Source organism: Halichoeres trimaculatus, unplaced genomic scaffold (genome assembly GCF_033239565.1).
Source record: "Halichoeres trimaculatus isolate MK-OKI-2021-1 unplaced genomic scaffold, fHalTri1.1 fHalTri1_scaffold_4, whole genome shotgun sequence".
Taxonomy (NCBI): domain Eukaryota; kingdom Metazoa; phylum Chordata; class Actinopteri; order Labriformes; family Labridae; genus Halichoeres; species Halichoeres trimaculatus.
In genome coordinates, this window is record NW_027437182.1 from 2,509,683 (window position 1) to 2,527,948 (window position 18,266).

Sequence of the window (18,266 nt, forward strand, 5' to 3'; positions counted from 1 at the left end):
TGAATAGAGAAGGGAGGAAATATATGTGTGTGTGTGTGTGTGTGTGTGTGTGTGTGTGTGTGTGTGTGTGTGTGTGTGTGTGTGTGTGTGTGTAAGGCCAATTAGTTCTGACAAGTTGCTTAGATTAATCCTCCTTCGTCTGTCACAGCAGCCAATCAGAGGTGCTGATGTCATCCCTCCCCCTCCCCCACCGTGTGTCCCTGTGTGATCATGTGTGTTCATGTGTGTTCATGTGTGTAGGACATTGTGAACGTGTGTGTGTACGTTAGTCTCACTGTGTGCACCTGGTTGCTGTGGTAGCAGCAGTGTGAGGACGACGCTCATATGAATCGCCGCTGCGTTCCTCTGAGAGCTGACCACAACCTGTGGACCCCCAACACACACACTCAGTGAGTACACACACACACACACACACACACACACACACACACACACACACACACACACACACACACACACACACACACACACACAAACACTGACACAAGAATCACACAGACTAAACAGTAATTTCTAAAATACACACACATGATCATTAAGACACACACTATACGACACTGTTTGTCTAAAGTTCTGAGTCTTTTAAAGTGGTTTCTTTCTTTACAGTGCTGCTGTTTGTTGTTTTGTTGCTAGTTTTTGATTTTTGCTTGTTGTTGTTGTTGCTTTTATTTGTCATTTTGGTTGCTTGTTATTGTTGTTGCTTGTTTTCTGTGTTGTTGCTTGTCATTGCTCATTATGGTTGCTTGTTGTTAATGTTGCTGGTTGTTGTTGCTGGTTGTTGTAATTATTTGTTGTTGTCTTTGCTTGTTGTTGTTGCTTGTAGTTGTTGCTTGTTGTTAATTGTTGTTCTTGCTCATTTATGCTTATGGTTGTTTTTTTTTGCTTGCTTTGTTGTCATTGCTCTTTGTTTCTTCTTGTTGCTTGTTGATGCATGTTGTAGTTGTTCTTGGTTTTTTTTGCTTGTTGTTGCTTAGATTTGTCAATTTTGTTGGTTGTTGGTTGCTGGTTGTTGTTGCTAGTTGTTGTTTCTGTTACTTGTTGTTGCATGATGTTTGTGTTGCTTGTTGTTGTTGTTTGTCACTGTTGCTTGTTTTTGTTGCTGCTTTTTGTTGTTGCTTGTTGTTAATTGTTGTTGTTGCTTGTTGTTAATTGTTGCTGTTGCCTGTTGTTGTGTCCGTTGCTTTTTGTTGTTGCTTTTTTTGTCATTTTTCTTGCTAGTTGTTGTTTTTGTTGTTGCATGTCATTAATTGTTGTTGTTGGTGTTGTTGTTGTTGTTCGTCACTGTTGCTTGTTTTTGTTGCTTGTTGTTAATTGTTGTTGTTGCCTGTTGTTGTGTCAGTTGCTTTTTGTTGTTGCTTTTTTTGTCATTTTTTGTTGCTTGTTGTTGCTAGTTGTTGTTTTTGTTGTTGCATGTCATTAATTGTTGTTGTTGATGTTGTTGTTGTTGTTTGTCACTGTTGCTTGTTTTTTGTTGCTGCTTTTTGATGTTGCTTGTTGTTAATTGTTGTTGTTTCTTGTTTTTGTTGCTGCTTTTTGTTGTTGCTTGTTGTTAATTGTTTTTTTTTGCTAGTTGTTGTTGTTTTGCTCTGAAGGTGTTGCGTTTCATGTTTTTTTGTGTTTGTTGATTTTAACAGTTTAAATCAGTCTTTTAGCTGAAAATTTGAAGAAATAAAAAAATTGGTAAATTTTATAATGAATACATGAACAGGGTCAAAGGTAAACGCTCATCTGCCCAGATTTACCTGTTCAGGTGCAGGAGTAACAGTCTGGCCTGTTTGGAACTGTCGAAGGTTTCATGATGGACCAGTTTTAGTAAAAGCATTTATGGCTTACTCTCCACAGGTCGGGGGTCAGATTGCATCCTTCCATCCAGGAAAGGTTGGAGGTAACGCCTTCCTCACTCCAACACTTGAGTGATTCCCCAAACAGCCAATCAGGTGCCAGAAAAACTCAGAGGCACCGCCCCCCTGTGACTTCTCTGCCCCGTCGTTTACGGTTCGAGGATGAGACGGAAACGGAGGCAGAGTGTCGTTACCTGGAAAGACTGGGACAGAGGAAAGGGACCAGACAGCGCGGGACAGGTGTCCTGGTCTCTAAACCTGACCTGAACCTTTATATAAAGGGCTCCTCAGGGACAGGGCCTCAGGGGGTGGGGCTTGTTGGTGAAGGACATCAAAAAGGACGGCTGTCAGGGGCACAGGTGGGCCAGTTTGGCTCCTGCAGGACAGGTTTAGGAGGCGGAGTCAACCTGAATCTCTGTCCTTACCCACCTGTACCTGAGGAGCAGGTGAGGAGACTTCACAGGCCCCACCTCAGGCTACGAACCGAGCCAATCAGAGAGACCTATATTGGCTCTGTCACATATAGTGAGCCCTGTAGGGGAGGGGCCAAGGCAGGGCAGTTTACCCAAAACCAGGTGAGGAGGGGGGCTGAAGTTAATGGGAACCATGTGACCATTTCTCAGGCCACGCCCACCCCAGATCTGCCAATGAATCCCTACAGCCTCAGCCAGGTAACCACGCCCACTCAGCTGTCAGGGTGCCTGTTACCTGCCTTTACCTGTCCCCCCACCTCATCTTCTCCACCTATGACATCAGAGATGATGTCACAGAGTATTGAGCCCAGCAGCACAAAGGTCAGGAAGAACCAACACCCGGACATCAAAAAGAACCAGAACCAGGAAAAAAACCTGAACCAGGACAGGAACCAGAACCAGGACAGGAACCAGTCCCAGGAGGAGCAAAGAAAGCTGACTGAGCCCCACAGTGAGCTCTGTTTGGGGGCGGAGCCAAAGGAGGGGAGCAAGTGTAGGGAGGTCAGCCTAAAGAGTTCAGCTTCCTCCTCGTCAGCAGGAAGGAGCTCAGGTGAGACAACAGGTGAGACAACAGGTGAGACATCAACCCTTTGTCAGCACCGTCTCACAGTATGACATCATCTTAGTTCAGCTAAAACATGGAGATGACGTCATCATTATATCAAACTGTAACTTCCTGTGTTCTTTGAACAGCAGACAGCCAAGCTCCACCCATCTCAGGAAGCGCCAGTGAGGAGTTCAAACAGCCAATGAGAGCAGAGCTCCAGGTCACTGACGCCTCACTTCCTGCTCAGTGAGTGTGAGAGATGGAGCACTGCAGAAATCAAAACATCCTGATTCTAGAGATGGTGACCAAGACAAGAACCAGAGAACCAAAACACTTTCTAATCATTTTGATCCTTTCATCCATCATCAAACATCCATCCATCACCACTGACATCCAACCATCACCTCAAACATCCATCCATCACCTCAAACATCCATCCATCACTGCTGACATCATCTATCACTGCTGACATCCATCCATCTTCTCTGACATCATCCATCACTGCTGACATCATCCATCACTGCTGACATCATCCATCACCTAAGACATCCATCCATCATCTCTTACATCCATCCATCACCCTAGAAATCCATCTATCACTGCTGACATCCATTTATGACTTCTTACATCCATCCATTACCTAAGACATCCATCCATCACCTCAAACATCCATCCATCACTAAGACATCCATCCATCATCTCCGACATCCATCTATCACCTCTAACATCCATCCATCACCTCAAACATCCATCCATCACCTCTAACATCCATCCATCAACTCAAACATTCATTCATCAACTCAAACATCCACCCATCACCTCAAACATCCATCCATCACCTCTAACATCCATCCATCACCTCAAACATCCATCCATCACATTTACATCCATCCATCACCTCAAACATCCATCCATCACTGCTGACATCATCCATCACTGCTGACATCATCCATCACCTAAGACATCCATCCATCACCCTAGAAATCCATCTATCACTGCTGACATCCATCCATGACTTCTTACATCCATTCATTACCTAAGACATCCATCCATTACCTAAGGCATCCATCCATTATCTTTGACATCCATCCATTATCTTTGACATCCATCCATTATCTTTGACATCCATCCATCACTGCTGACATCCATCTATTACTGCTGACATTTATCAATCACCACAAACATCCGTCAATTACTGCTGACATCCATCAATCATGTCTGAAATCCAGCCATCACTACGTCATCCATCACCTAAGACACTAGGGATGTCCAGATATCGATACTAGGTATTTTGCACTTAAGTTTACTTTAAAAAAATACTGAAACTCTGACAGTTGTTGGTTTTATTGTGCACTTTTAATACATATATATTTTAATATTCATCATAAAAAAAATCAAAACTCAGAGAGAGTTGTTTGTGTTTTATTTGGACCTTATGTCAGAGTGACTGTGCTGTCTTTGATCATCATGATCTGTCACAGCAAATTGAAATTTTATGTATCAAAAGTGCTAGTGGTATCAGTACTCGGTATTGGTGAGTACTCAAGAAGGAGTACTTGTACTGGCATCGGTCTGCATAAAATGTGGTATCAAACATCCCTATTTGACATCCACCCATTACTGCTGACATTCATTAATCACTTAGGACATCAATCCATTACCTGAGACATACATAATTTACCGCATCCATCCATCACTGCTCACATCCCTCACCTAAGACATCCATCCATTATTTTAAAAACCATCTTATCATCACCTTAAACATCCATCCATCCATCCATAACCTGTAACACCCATCACCTCTAATTCTATCCTTTACTACTAACATCCATCCAACAAGAAAATCCTCTAAATCCATTACCTGAGATAAATAAAGCCATTACCTTAAACACCCATCCATCTCCTCTTACATTTTTTATACCTAAGATATTCATTGAACACTTCTTACATCCATTAATCACCTCTAAAACTTAGTCATCAGCTTTAATATCCATCCATCACCTCTAAATTCATTTTTAATTTCTTCCATCCACTGATAACTTAACCATCCATTTATCACCTTTAACATTCATTCTTTACCTCTAACATCCGTCAAACACCTTGTACATCAATCAATTACTCACCTCGTTCATCCATTTCTTACCTTTAACATTTTGTATTTTCCATGATGACTCTAAAGATTTGAGATTTCTTTTTTAAGGAATTCATGATTCACTTGTAATTTACTCTACAATTTGTCTCTTGAATTTTAGAACTGTAGTTTTTTGTCATGTCATATGGTGAATTTTATTTATGCTTTTTAATTTCAGCCCCATGAACAGAGGTGAACCTGCTCGGCTTTCTTTGCGTCGACTTTTTGCTAGTGTCAGACTGAAAAGGACCCGGGCTTCCAGCCTAGAACGTCTCAGCTCCACCTGCTCTTCACAACCATTCACCACCAACACAGAAACCTCATCTGCCTGTTTGGGGAAGTCCTCCAGTCTGCCAAAGACATCGCCATCTTTACAGTCCATTAAGGTGGTGAGAAAGTCTACAATCCTACCTGGGTCTGTTTCGGTCAAATTCTAAAATAGACTGTATCATTTTAAGTCTATGACAGTCCAAGTCTATAATAAACTTCAACAGTCAAAGTTTAAAACAGACTAAGTCTATAAAAGTCTGTAACAGTCTAAGTCAGGGGTATTCAATGTTTTTCAGACCAAGGACTTATTAACTGATGAAGAGACAGACCGTGGATGGACCCCCTTACAAAACTGTGTGTGACTGAATATAACAGTGTATAAGAGTTGTTAACAGTCTATTGTCTAAGTCTTTAATAGTCTAATTTTAAAACATTCTACAACAATCTATAACAGTCGATAATAGTCTTAGTCTATAAAAGTCTAAGTCTATATAAGCCTTGAACAGTCTAGCTCTATAGCACTCTAAGTCTATATAAACCTTAAACAGTCTGAATCTATGAAAACCTTTAACAGTCTAAGTCTATTTATAAGTCTAAGTCTATATAAACCTTTAACAGTTGAAGTCATAGAAGCCTTAAACAGTCGAAGTCTATATATCCATCTAAGTCTATATGAACTGGACAGTCTAAGTCTTCAACAGTCAAAGTCTTTATATAAGTCTAAGTCTATATAAACCTAACAAGCGAAGTCTTAAACAGTATAACTCTCTATATAAGTCTATATCTATATAAACCTCAAACAGTTAAAGTCTTTAACAGCCAAAGTCTATATACAGTCTAAGTCTATATAAACCTTTAACAGTCCAAGCCTTTAACAGTCTAAATCTATAAGTCTAAGTCTATATAAACCTCAACAATCTAATTCTATATAAAAGTCCAAGTCTATGTAACCCTAACAGTCTTACTCTATAACAGTATAACTCTATGTATAACTCTGAGTCTATATAAACATATAACAGTCTAAGTCTATTTAAAAATTCTGGTCTGTGTAAACCTTTAACAGTCGGAGTCTTCAACAATCTTAGTCTATATATATATATATATATATATATATATATATATATATATATATATATATATATATATATATATATATATATATATATATATATATATATATATATATATATATATTTATATATATATATATATATATAAGTCTATACAGACCTTTTTAAGTCTAAGTCTATGCATAAGTCTTAGTCTATATAAACCTTTAACAGGCTAGGTCTTTAACAGTCCAAGTCTCTATATAAGTCTTGGTCTATATAAACCCCACTAGTCTTACTCTATATATAAGTCTAAGTCTAGATAAACCATAACAGTCTAACTCTTGAACAGTATAACTCTCTGTTTAAGTCTAAGTCTATATAAACTATAACAGTCTAAGGGCTCTAATTTCGTGGCACTGGCACTAAGTTTATTTATAAGTCTAAGTCTATATTAACTTTAACATTCAAAGTCCTTATATAAGTCTAAGTCTATATTAACTTTAACATTCAAAGTCCTTATATAAGTCTAAGTCTATATTAACCTTACACAGTCTAAGTCTTTAACAGTCGAAGTCTATTTATAAGTCTTAGTCTATATAAAATTAACAGTCTAAGTCTTTGTATAAGTCTGAGTATAAATAAACCTTTAACAGTCTAAGTCTTGAACAGTGTAGGTCTATATGCAAGTCCAAGTTTATAAACCTTTAACAGTCTAAATCTATATCAAGAAGGCTTGGTCTATATAAACCTTTAACTGTCTAAGTCTATATGCAAGCCTAAGTTTATAACATCAGATAACGGTCTATTGTAGTCTTAGCCTTTCACATTCTTTAACTGTCTTTAACAGTCTATGGCAGTCCAAATCTTGAGAACGATCCTCAGTGACTGTTTTCAGCTCTGTCTTTCTGCGATAATTAAGCTCCAGTGATGTGAAGTTTCTGAGTAGTCTGAGCCACTGCAGCGTCCAATCAGTGAGCGACACTCTTAGATCCGTCTCCCCTCTCCTCTGAGCACAATCAAGGCTTTGAGATGTCCCTCGTTATGGCAGCTCAAAAAGTACTTCCAGTGCCGTGAAGGAGAGAAGAGACTACAGTTTAACCCTCGGAGACACACCCTATAACAGGCTAAACCTGTGCTGTGTTTTTGGCATCTTTCCTGCAGGGGGCTCCCTTCTATCCGTTGAGAAAGTCGTCATCAGTCCAGAGTTTGAGGTCAGAGCAGAAGAAGAAGAAAGATCGATCGTGTGACTACAGACCTGCTGCTGATCAGTAAAAAACATCATCACTAACTGATCAATACTAAAAGAGAGCAGCATTAGATATTATCATGACCTCTCTCTGCCTGTCTGTCTGTCTCTCAGGTGTGCTCAGAGGTGTTTCAGTATCGAGGACGTGGCTTCACCATCCTCTGTGCGTTCTGTGGGTCGGGTTCTCGAGGTGTGTCCTGACGGGACGTTTCTGTTGGAACTGAATCGACCTGAGGACCGGATGTTTGGCTTCATCATCAGCAGAGGAAGAGGACGACCAGATCCTGGTACTGCAAACACTCAGCAAGGCCCAGATCAGAGTGTATAATCTAATTTCTTTGACAAAGACAACAACATAGATGGTATAAACTTACACTCATATGTTTATACATGAGACAGGACAGCAGAGGAACTGTAAAATGTGCTGGAGTGTTCCTACATGTTCGTCAGGGTACTAGTCCTTATTAATAAGATTATCAAAACCTTTCAGATCAGAGTAATACAGCTTACCGTTGAGGAAGTGTGTGAGCTGTATTAACAGGTCTGTGCTCTGCAGGTGTGTACGTGGAGGACATGGTGGACTGCAGCACTAAGAAGCTGTACTCTGGTCTGCTGGCAGTTGGGGATGAGATCCTGGAGGTGAACGGGCAGGAAGTCGCTGGTCTCAGTCTTGATCAGGTGACCCAGCTACTGACTCAGGAACCAACAATAACCGTCCGTGTTCAGCATCAGCAGTGAGGAACACCCAGAGAGGGAAGCAGCTTCACTGTACGTTCACTGACTGTTGATGTACTGACTGTACATCCACTGACTGTGTGTCCAACGACTGTTCATCTACTGACTGTATGTCCATTGACTGTACTGTTCATCTACGGCAGGGGTCACTAACTTTTTGAGACCGAGGGCTACCTCACTGCAAACAAGTGGCATGAAGGCTACTTGTCTGATTAAAACTTTCTAAACGAAATTGTACAGATCATGTTTTAATGATTATATTGTGGTAGAAGTGGTAATACTATGTGAAGAGACTGCTTAGAGGTCAATGTAAATTATTTCACAATAACTATTAATGATTTACAGAACAGTGATGGTAAGAAGGAGCTCCATTGTGAGCAGTGCTGTGTTTTGGATCATGCCTCGTCGGCACCTTGAGTGGTTCTTGCAGGTACCAAGTTGGTAACCCCTGATCTACTCTCTGTATGTCAACCGACTGTTTATCTATTGACTGTTCATGTACTGACTACATCCACAGACTGAATGTCCAAACACTGTATGTCCACCAGTGGCGATTGCTCTAAGACTGCAAGGGAAGCTCAGCTTCCCCTAAAATGTCCCTAAAAAAAGTGTTGATATGTTCTGCTGTGTGAACATTTCATTGATAAAATCTGCGCTAGAATTCCTTCATCTTTAGTTCAGAATCAGCTCCTATCACAGCTAACTGGCTCCACCTCCTTCTCATTCATCCCTGCAGTGTCTCAGCGCTTCAACATAGTGGGACGCTGAGCGTCTTCTGACTTCAGCGGGGAAGCGTAGAGTGGGTTGTTCCACTGTGGAAACTGAACGGTCATTGGATAAACGCTGGGCTTTGTCCCGCCCATCGGACGCTCAGCGTCTCTGGGGGTCTATGAGGCAGTGGGCTGGCCTAGACGCTGGGCTTCTGCATGATGATTGGATGATCTGTCTGAGGCTGAATCCCTTTTTGATTGACAGTGAAATGAGCCAGTCAGCAATCTTGAAGTATGACCCTCCACCGGAGCATCTTCTCAGTTGTTCTTGTCTGATCCAGAGGCTTTATCGATCCCCAGCGAGTTTACCTTTCTTAAAAACGACGAGCGTTGAGAGAACACTGGTAAAATCCCTGGAAAATTCACCTGGTTGGTACAACAGGTTCACAGATCATTTTCTTGAAAAGGAACAGAGGGTAGAATTTACGTTTAAATAAATAAAATTTATGATGTAGGCCGGAAAAGAATGAGCTTCCCCTCCGTGACTGACCAGCAGCCCCCACTGATGTCCACCTAGAGCAGGGATGTCAAACTCGTGCCATGGAGGGCCAAGAGGCTGCAGGTTTTCTTTCCAACCAGAAACTCCACCAGCTGATTACACTGATTACCTCACCTTCAAGCAGAGAGCAGGGACTAATCAGTGAAACCAGCAGGTGAAGTTCTTGGTTGGAAAGAAAACCTGCAGCCTCTTGGCCCTCCATGGCACCAGTTTGACATCCCTGATCTAGAGAATGTCCATTGACTGTGTGTCAACTGCATGTTCACTGACTGTACATTTTATAACTGTATGTCCTCTGACTGAATGTCCATTTACGGTATATCCAATGACTGTATGTATGCTGACTGTGCGTCCACTGACTTTATGTCCACTGATTGTGGACACTGTGTAAGGACTCTGTCTACAGCGAATGAATGTCCAGTTGCTGTTGTGGGACTTTATGTTTGATACTGGTTGCCTGATGAGAACACAACATTTTTATGCAGTATTGCTATGCGTACTACAGTGTTTTAGTACACTGTGCAGCGAGATGTATCCATCTATTTATGTGAGAGTATTTTAATGCTTGTTGCTTTTTTTATTTTTCATCTTAAATAAATGGAATCTTTTGACATTTCTTCTGTCGCACTAGACATTATTTCTAATGATAAAAGACATTGTTTCATCTCAAAATGTGAAATCTTTTAGATTTTACCTCTAAATGGAAAAACTGAAAAGTGACAGGAAACAATGCTGTAATAACAGTCAGCCTTTATTTTCTCTGAACCAGATGGTTGAAAAACAAAATTCATTTTCAGACATTTAACTTCAGTCAGAAAGAAGAAAAAAAAAACACAAAAACACACAAACTTCAGTCATTCAGAGATCAATGAAACACTTAAACTTCAGTCATCAAAGTGTTCTTACAGTTTGATTCAACACAAGCCAACAAATTATTGAGAAGTCGATTTTATCATTATTATTACTATTATTATTTTTTCAATAAAATGATCTTTTTGGGTTCCATGGTTGTTTTTTTGTCTGTGACCCACTTTGACCTTATATAAACAGTCTCAGCATCTGTCTGTCTGTCTGTCTGAGATATTGTCTGTCTAACATGAGTCTGGTTCTGCTCGAGGTTTCTGCCTGTGAAAAGAAATTTATCCTTTCTCTGTAACGTCTGTTTTCATGTTATTACTGTAACACAGGTGAAGAGTTTTGACCTGTTCTGTTTGTGAGGAGGCTACAGGAAGATGACATTTGTTGTGAAGTGGTGCTTTATAAATAAAGAACGATATTCAAAGACATAAACATAAGATCAGTCAGGAAATGAAAAGCTCGTATAAAGATGTGAAACCAAAGATTTTACTGTTGGAAGCACTTCCTGATAATACGTGGTTTTAACTGTTTTCATGTTGTTTCAGAGATTTTCAAGCACAATCTTATTCAGTGATTCATTTCGCGCGTACCACAGATGGTGGGAGGATGTGATTGGCTGCTTGTCTCTCGCTCATCTACCACCTGATTTCCTGCTCGAGCGTCACAATAAGAGCCTCCCAGGGGCTTAGTGGAGAAGGGCTTTTACTTTGAAGCAGCAAGAGGAAGTCTGAGGTTTCACTGAGTTAACAGCAGAACAAACCACAGATCAATAAAATGATAATAAACAAAGTGAAAATAAAACATTAAAGAATTCAGTCACTTAAATAAAACTGTAAACAGGAAGTCTTAGTGTTCTTTCAGATAGTGTTTTTAGATCCATCTCATCACATCCTCAACATGAACCAATCAGAGAGGATTAGACCTGAAGAGAACCCAGGACACACTGAACTGGTTAAACCAGGGTCAGTCAACTGGTTAAAGTGGTTAAACTTGAGTCAATGAACTGGTTAAAGTGGTCAAAGAGAGTGGAAAGTTATTAACTATGAGATCTGATGATTAAAACTCAGTCACTAAATATTAGGCTGAGGTTAAAAAAAGTTAAACTGAAGCTAAGAAAGAGTTAAAATGACAGTAACACTGGTTAAACTGGAGTTTTATTACAGTTAAATAGTTTTATTTTGATTTGTCGAAGTTAGAATGGACGAACATTTGGCTTTCATTGCAGCTCAGTTTTGCTTTCAAATACTTTTCAATTGCAATTAAATATAAGTTATACTGGTTTAGTTGGAGTTGGGTTAAACGTAAACAAGCGTTTTTAATGGAGTTTAGTTTGAGTTAAACTGTGTTTTTTTTAAGTCCAGTTTAAGATAAACTTTTTTAAGTTAAACACTGGTTTTACTGGAGCTTAGTTTAACTGTTTTCTGTTTAAGTTGAGTTTAAGTAAAACAGTAGTATTACTAGAGTCTAGTCTAGGTTTAACTGTTGTTTTAGTGGAGTTTAGTTGTGGTTTAGTTGGACTCAAACTGTAGTAAAAACAGTTACTTTCAGTCTTGGCAATTAAATATCAAAACAAATATTAATTTCAAACCATGAAACACATTTTATGCCTGGTTTGACCTTTGACCTTCGCCACAATTCAACAACCACTCCATGAAATGAAAGTGACTGTTCAGTCTGACACTCCTGTAAGGTCTGATTGAGAGTCCGTTTAAGACGAGTAGAGTCCAGTGTAGTCTAGTAGAGTTTGAAAGAGTCGAGTTCAGTTAATCCAGTAGACACAGCAGGACGATGAGATGGGGGGTGGAGTCATCAATCAGAGGATGAAGAAGAGGAGGATGACCACAAAGAGGATGGCAAGCAACACACCGATAGCACACCACTGCCGACGGTCTGTAACACAGAAAGAAAAAAAACATCTCAGGCAACTTGAACCCAAAAATGGGTTGACATCATGGGCTGCTGGGGTCATTACCGCTGGTCATGTGAGACACTTTTGCCAGTTTCTTCATGACATTGTCCAGTCTGGTTTGAGTGTTGTCCACATCATGAGTGAAGTCGTCCAACATCCTGCAAGCAAACCACATTTCAGCTCCACAGGTTCGACCAGGAAACATGACACAAGCAAGATATCTGATATAAACATGGTGTCCTTATCTAACTCCTTTAACATCCTGATTAAACTCCTGCAAAAATAGTTTATTGTTCGTTCACACTCGCAAATATCCTGTTCACAATTTTTACTAACCAATTCATATGCTGTAATAACCTTTTCACCGTCCTCAATATCCTTTTCACACTCCAAAATATTTTGTTCATTCTCCGAAATATCCTGTTCACTCTCCTTTTCACACTCTGAAAATATCTAGTTCATACTTTTAAATTTCCTGTTGGTACTCCAAAGTATCCTGTTCACACTGGTACTAACCAATTCATACTTCTTAATATCATTTTCATACTCCAAAATATCTCATTCATTCTCCATAAAATCCTGTACACACTCCTAAATATCTTGTTCATACAAATGAATATCTAGTTCACACTCCAAGATATCTAGTTCACACTCCAAGATATCTAGTTCACACTCCAACAAACCAATTTATGTGCCATAATAACCTTTTTACCGTCCTTAATTTCCTGTTCACATTATTAAGTACCTTGTTCATACTAATAAATATCTTGTTCGTACTTCTAAGTATCCTGTAAACACTCCTGTTCACACTCCACAATATCTTTTTCATTCCAATATATATTTTGTTCATTCTACTTAATATCCTGCTCATGCTCCCTAATATCCTGTTCACACTCCTAGATATCCTGTTTCCACTCCTAAGTATCCTGTTTACACTCTAAAATATCTTGTTCATTCTCCGTAATGTCCTGTTCACATTTTAAATATCTTGTTCATACAAATGAATATCCTGTTCACACTGCGAAATATCTTGTTCGTACTTCAAAATATCCTGTTTACACTCCTCAGTATCCTGTTCATACTCCTAAATATCCTGTTCGTACTTCTAAGTATCCTGTAAACACTCCTGTTCACACTCCACAATATCTTGTTCATACTTGTAAATATCTTGTTCATTCCGATATATATTTTGTTCATTCTACTTAATATCCTGCTCATTCTCCCTAATATCTTGTTCACACTCCTAAATATCCTGTTTACACTTCTTGGTATCCTGTTCACACTCTAAAATATCTTGTTCATACTCCTAAATATCCTTTTTCACACTCCTAAATATCTTGTTCATACTAATGAATATCTTGTTCATTCTAACATATATTTTGTTCATACTCCTGAATATCCTGTTCACCATCCTAATTATCCTGTTCACACTCCAAAATAGCTTGTTTTTACTTTTAAATATCCTGTTCACGCTCTTGTTCACACTCCCAAATATCCCGTTCACACTCCAAAGTATCTTGTTTGTATTTCAGAATATCCTGTACATACTCCAAAGTATCCTGTTAACATTCCTACTAACCAATTCATACTCCTTAATATTTTTTTCATACTCCAAAGTATCTTGTTCATTTTTCTTATTATCCTGTTCACACTCTGAAATATCTTGTTCGTACTTCTAAATATCCTGTTCGTACTTCTAAGTGTCCTGTAAACACTCCTGTTCATTCCAAAATATCTTGTTCATACTTGTAAGTATCCTGTTCACTCCTAAATATCCTGTATACACTCCTAAATGTCCTGTTCCTACTTCCAAGTATCCTCTTCAAATTCCTAAATATTCTGTTGATACTCCTTAATATCTTGTTCATACTCCTTTATGCCTCCTTTGTTCTTTCTTAGTATCCTGTCCATGCTCTCCATCCATTTAATGTCCAAAAACAAAAGGGTCTTGTTCTATCTTGTTTTACACTATAAGTTAACACAACCAAACAAATCCTTTTCATTCCACCCTGTCCTGTTCTCAGCCTCAGATGTGTTGTTGTCACCTTGACCTTTTCATGTATTTTGAACGTTGAGTCTAGTATCTGTTGGATGTCTGATGCAAACTGGACAGACAGTGTCGGTTAAAGCTCAGGGATGATGAAAACAGTCAGATGTTAGAGTTGGTGGTCGTTCTCTGTGAGCTTACACAGATTGTTCGTCTAACTCCATGCCGATCCTCTCAGACATGTTCTTCAAGACTCCGATTGTTCCCGACACGAGCTCCAGCTGTTCATCCTGCTGCTCGGCAATAAGCTAGCACAACACACACATTAAAGAAAGATTACATTAATAACCTTATTTTAGCTTCAGCTGACAAAAACAGATGGTTTAGTTTTAACTCAAAACAGTGCAAAGACATTTTTTGATAAAAATATCTGCTCATTTTAAATGTGATGAAGTTTCAAAAAGGTGTTTCAGGAACATGTTTCTATCATATGTCATCAGCTCGCCCTTTAACATCTCACTGCAAATGTTTGTGAAGCAGGAAACCAGTTTCTGAGCTTCCATCTTTCCGTCTTAGACACTCAGACTCTGTGTGGTCTCCCAGTTATGTGAGTAACTTTTTGGTAATGACCCGGGTTAGTTAGAGATGTTCCTCCGGCTATTTTTGTTTAGCATTACACCACTTTTCACTGATTGGTTGTTCCTGAACAAACTGTTAGAGTTTGTCACAAAATGACTTTTTTCACACAACATCAGAAAGGTTTTGACTTTTTTTAAAAAAGAGTTTTGTTTGTTTATAGTGTGGATAAAACTTCAGGTCTCATTATTTAGCAGTGTGTCTGTACCTGCTGCTGCACCTGCTGCTCTTCTATAAACTGGGAGTTGGCGTTTTGCAGTTGTCGGTCCAGTCTGCTGAATTTATCAGGTCCAGGCTGCCAGATTGGACCCTGAGCACCGCGTTCACCAAGCAGAGCCTGAAAGTCACACACATCAATCATCAGACACCATACAGTCTAATTACCCAGACCTCCAGGGGCCTCAAGGACTTTAATTTCAGTTTTATGGGTCAGTCTGAGGTTTTTAAGCAGCCGTGAAGTCTGACTTCAGGTGTGTGTATAACTTATGACCGAGTGTGAGTGTGTGTGTGTGTGTTTCAGGTGTGTTACCTGTTTATTCTTCTTGTCAGGGGCAGCAGTGGGGCTTGACATTTGTTCCTTCATCTCCTGAAAGAGCCAATCAGATAGATTTGTCAGATTAAACTCAGCCAATCAGAAGCCCCCCCCCTTCATGTGAGGACTGTTAGAGGGAGTGTTCACCTGAGCAGATGGGCACACAGGTAAGTTAATAAAGGAGTAACTCTACCTTGACGGTCTGCCTGGTGGTGCTGATGAAGGCCTTCCTCTTCATCAGCTCTGCAGTGTCCAGGTTAAACTTCTTTGGGTTGGACTCTACGATGCGTTCAAAGACGGTTAAGAAAAACTTTTAAAATGTTCAAATGTTCAAACTTTGGGGCTTTGAGGGTTTAAAGGATATTGATTGTCTCGTCCAGGTCTTCCAGGTCCCACTCGATGGAGCGCAAACTGTTCCTCAGCTCATTGGTTGTCCAGTCCATTTCCTCCTTGGAGGCTCCGCCCCCTTCTTGCAGCAGTTCCCTCCATCTATGATGGAGGCTTTGTGCTGCGTTCACTGCTTTAAGGACTTCCCTGTTTAAACAGAATAAAACAATGACTATTGAACTTCTGTCTCCTATCTCTCTTAATCTCTCTGTCTGCATATCTCTTAGGGATGGGCTGATTTTCACATTTTTGAATGTTTGAACAGTATGTGTGTTTACATCATGCACAACAGCTTATCTACACTGTCATACACAACTCCCACTTGTGTCTTGGTAGTTCATGTCCTCCCGTGGCTTGACAAACCACTGTACTCTGCAGTGCCTCTGCAGTCGAGATGTGAGTGCAGCCCAAAATGTTTGCAAAAAGTATGGGGGTTTATTGCGAGGGAAGGAAAAAGTCTTCCTAAAAACCCTCAGGGGGCTCTGTAACTTGGAAATAAATCTGATTTTGAGAAAACAAACAAAAAGCAGCAACAACAACAAATGGCCACACCGGTGGTTCAGGCCCTTGTGATTTCACACATCGACTACCGCAACTCCCTCCTAGCAGGCCTCCCTGTACATTCAAACCTCTGCAGATTACCAAGAATTCAGCAGCTCGTCTGGTCTTTAACAAACCCAAAACAGCACATGTCACCTCGCTGTTAATCTCTCATCACTGGCTTCCAGTAGCAGCACCAATCAAATCCAAAGCTCTTCTTCTGGCTTACAAAACATTAACAGGGACAGCTCCTTCCTACCTGGGGTCCCTCATCCAGGTCTACACTCCCTCTGGTCCTCTACGCTCTGCTTGTGAAAGACGCCTGGTGCTCCCAGCCCAGCGCGGCTCCAAATCACTAGCCAGACTCTTCTCCTCTGTTGTTCCCAAATAATGGAATGAATTACCTAACTCTATACGATCCACAGAGTCTCTTTCTACTTTAAGAGATGTCTGAAGACTCATCTGTTCAGGGAACACTTCGACCTTAATCTGAGCCTTCTCCTCTTTGTCCTCAGGGGTAGAATGAGCTGGAACGTCTAAGACCCAGCTCTTAGTGAAATTTCAGCTTTGATTACTGAATGTTGTTGAAGGTTGAAGTATACGGTTGCAGCAATTAATTGTGGATAGTTGGCTATTTCTACATAAACAAAATTTCTTGCACTTAATGGCAGCACCTGCAGCCAAATCACTTGTAGCACTTTGTCATTTCTTTATCAGTACACCAGCTAATGGCCTGGCTTATCACTTCATCCAAAACTTAAACAAGCTAGTCTGAGTCAAGCTTTTTTAATACTTCTCTGCCAATGAAAGGCTTTAAAACTCTCCATCAGAAGCAGATGGGTGACATCACAGAGGATGGCCATATATTTTACAGTCTGTGGTTTACGCCTGTAGGTGATGCTACACACCTGACTGCTTCACCTTGCTATTAGCTGATCCTAGGTAAGAACACACCTGAGACAGGAGGTACTTTACCCCTTCTCCACCAACCTAGGAAGGTGCCTGATATTGATACTGCCTTCATGTAACCTGCTGAAGTGAAACAATCCAGAGACCCTTATCACAACAATGAATTCAAAGACAAAACCCTAACACTGCCCAGAATGGCCATAGTAAATGTGAGACAGTGATTGGGGGATCATGTGTAATGCGTTATTTGATATGTGGGAGGATTTCTACTCAGTAACAGCTCTTCAGCACCTGGTGGCTTTCTGATTATCATTAACGACCTCTCTCAAAGAGCATTAGCTCCTGTTAGCCCAAATTACGTCTCCAGAGGCTAATAGTAGGCACCACGTTCATAATTGTTCTGAACAGCCTTTCTTACAGATAGCGTTAGCTCTAGTTAGCATCCTCGTTAGCATTAGCTCCAGTTAGCTCTGTATGAACTGACCCTTTGACGACGAAAAACGGGTCTTCCATGGACATGTTTCCGGCTCAGTTACAGCGCAGCTCCATTACAAACAGTTTACACTCCGGATCCGTTCGGACTAACCGAACCTTGCTGAGTTTATCCTGGGTTAAACTTTATCTCGGGTCAGACTTGGTTCGGACCCATCGGTGCAGCGGCTTTTCATCCCTTTGTTTACATGCAGCACAGGAAATGACGTTGTCACTGTACCATGCAGCCTTAGGTATTTAAATAGTTAATTTTTTTCAAACTTAATTCCTCATTTAAATAAAAAATACAACATATATTATGTTGGCTTTCAGAAAAAAATACCGGACAAATAATATGTAATTAACATTCTTTTAATTATAGCCAAATTTTGACATTTACTGTTAAAGATTTGGTAAACAACGACCAAATATTATGTTTTCAAGGCCATATTATTGTCCTTATAAAAAAAATG

At 40.0% G+C, this 18,266-nt stretch overlaps 1 protein-coding gene across 1 annotated transcript; it reads right to left on the reverse strand.

The window, feature by feature from the left end:
• Positions 1–10,297: 10,297 nt before the first annotated feature.
• Positions 10,298–18,011, reverse strand: stx6 (syntaxin 6). Its single transcript, XM_074669117.1, has 8 exons — positions 17,807–18,011; positions 15,851–16,020; positions 15,680–15,774; positions 15,484–15,540; positions 15,163–15,291; positions 14,520–14,626; positions 12,395–12,489; positions 10,298–12,312 (listed from the first exon to the last, which is right to left on the reverse strand). Exons 1-8 carry the CDS (start codon positions 17,839–17,841, stop codon positions 12,236–12,238), a joined length of 765 nt encoding a protein of 254 aa, XP_074525218.1. The 5' UTR covers positions 17,842–18,011; the 3' UTR covers positions 10,298–12,235.
• Between the last annotated feature and the right edge of the window lie 255 nt (positions 18,012–18,266).

What these genes read in the sequence shown, in the direction of transcription:
- stx6 (XM_074669117.1), bottom strand. Translation starts at nt 17,841, where the DNA reads ATGTCCATGGAAGACCCGTTTTTCGTCGTCAAAGG. An exon ending in CCGTTTTTCGTCGTCAAAGG is followed by an intron (nt 16,021 to 17,806) that starts GTCAGTTCATAC and finishes CTGTTTAAACAG; the next exon opens with GGAAGTCCTTAAAGCAGTGA. An exon ending in CCACCAGGCAGACCGTCAAG is followed by an intron (nt 15,541 to 15,679) that starts GTAGAGTTACTC and finishes TGGCTCTTTCAG; the next exon opens with GAGATGAAGGAACAAATGTC.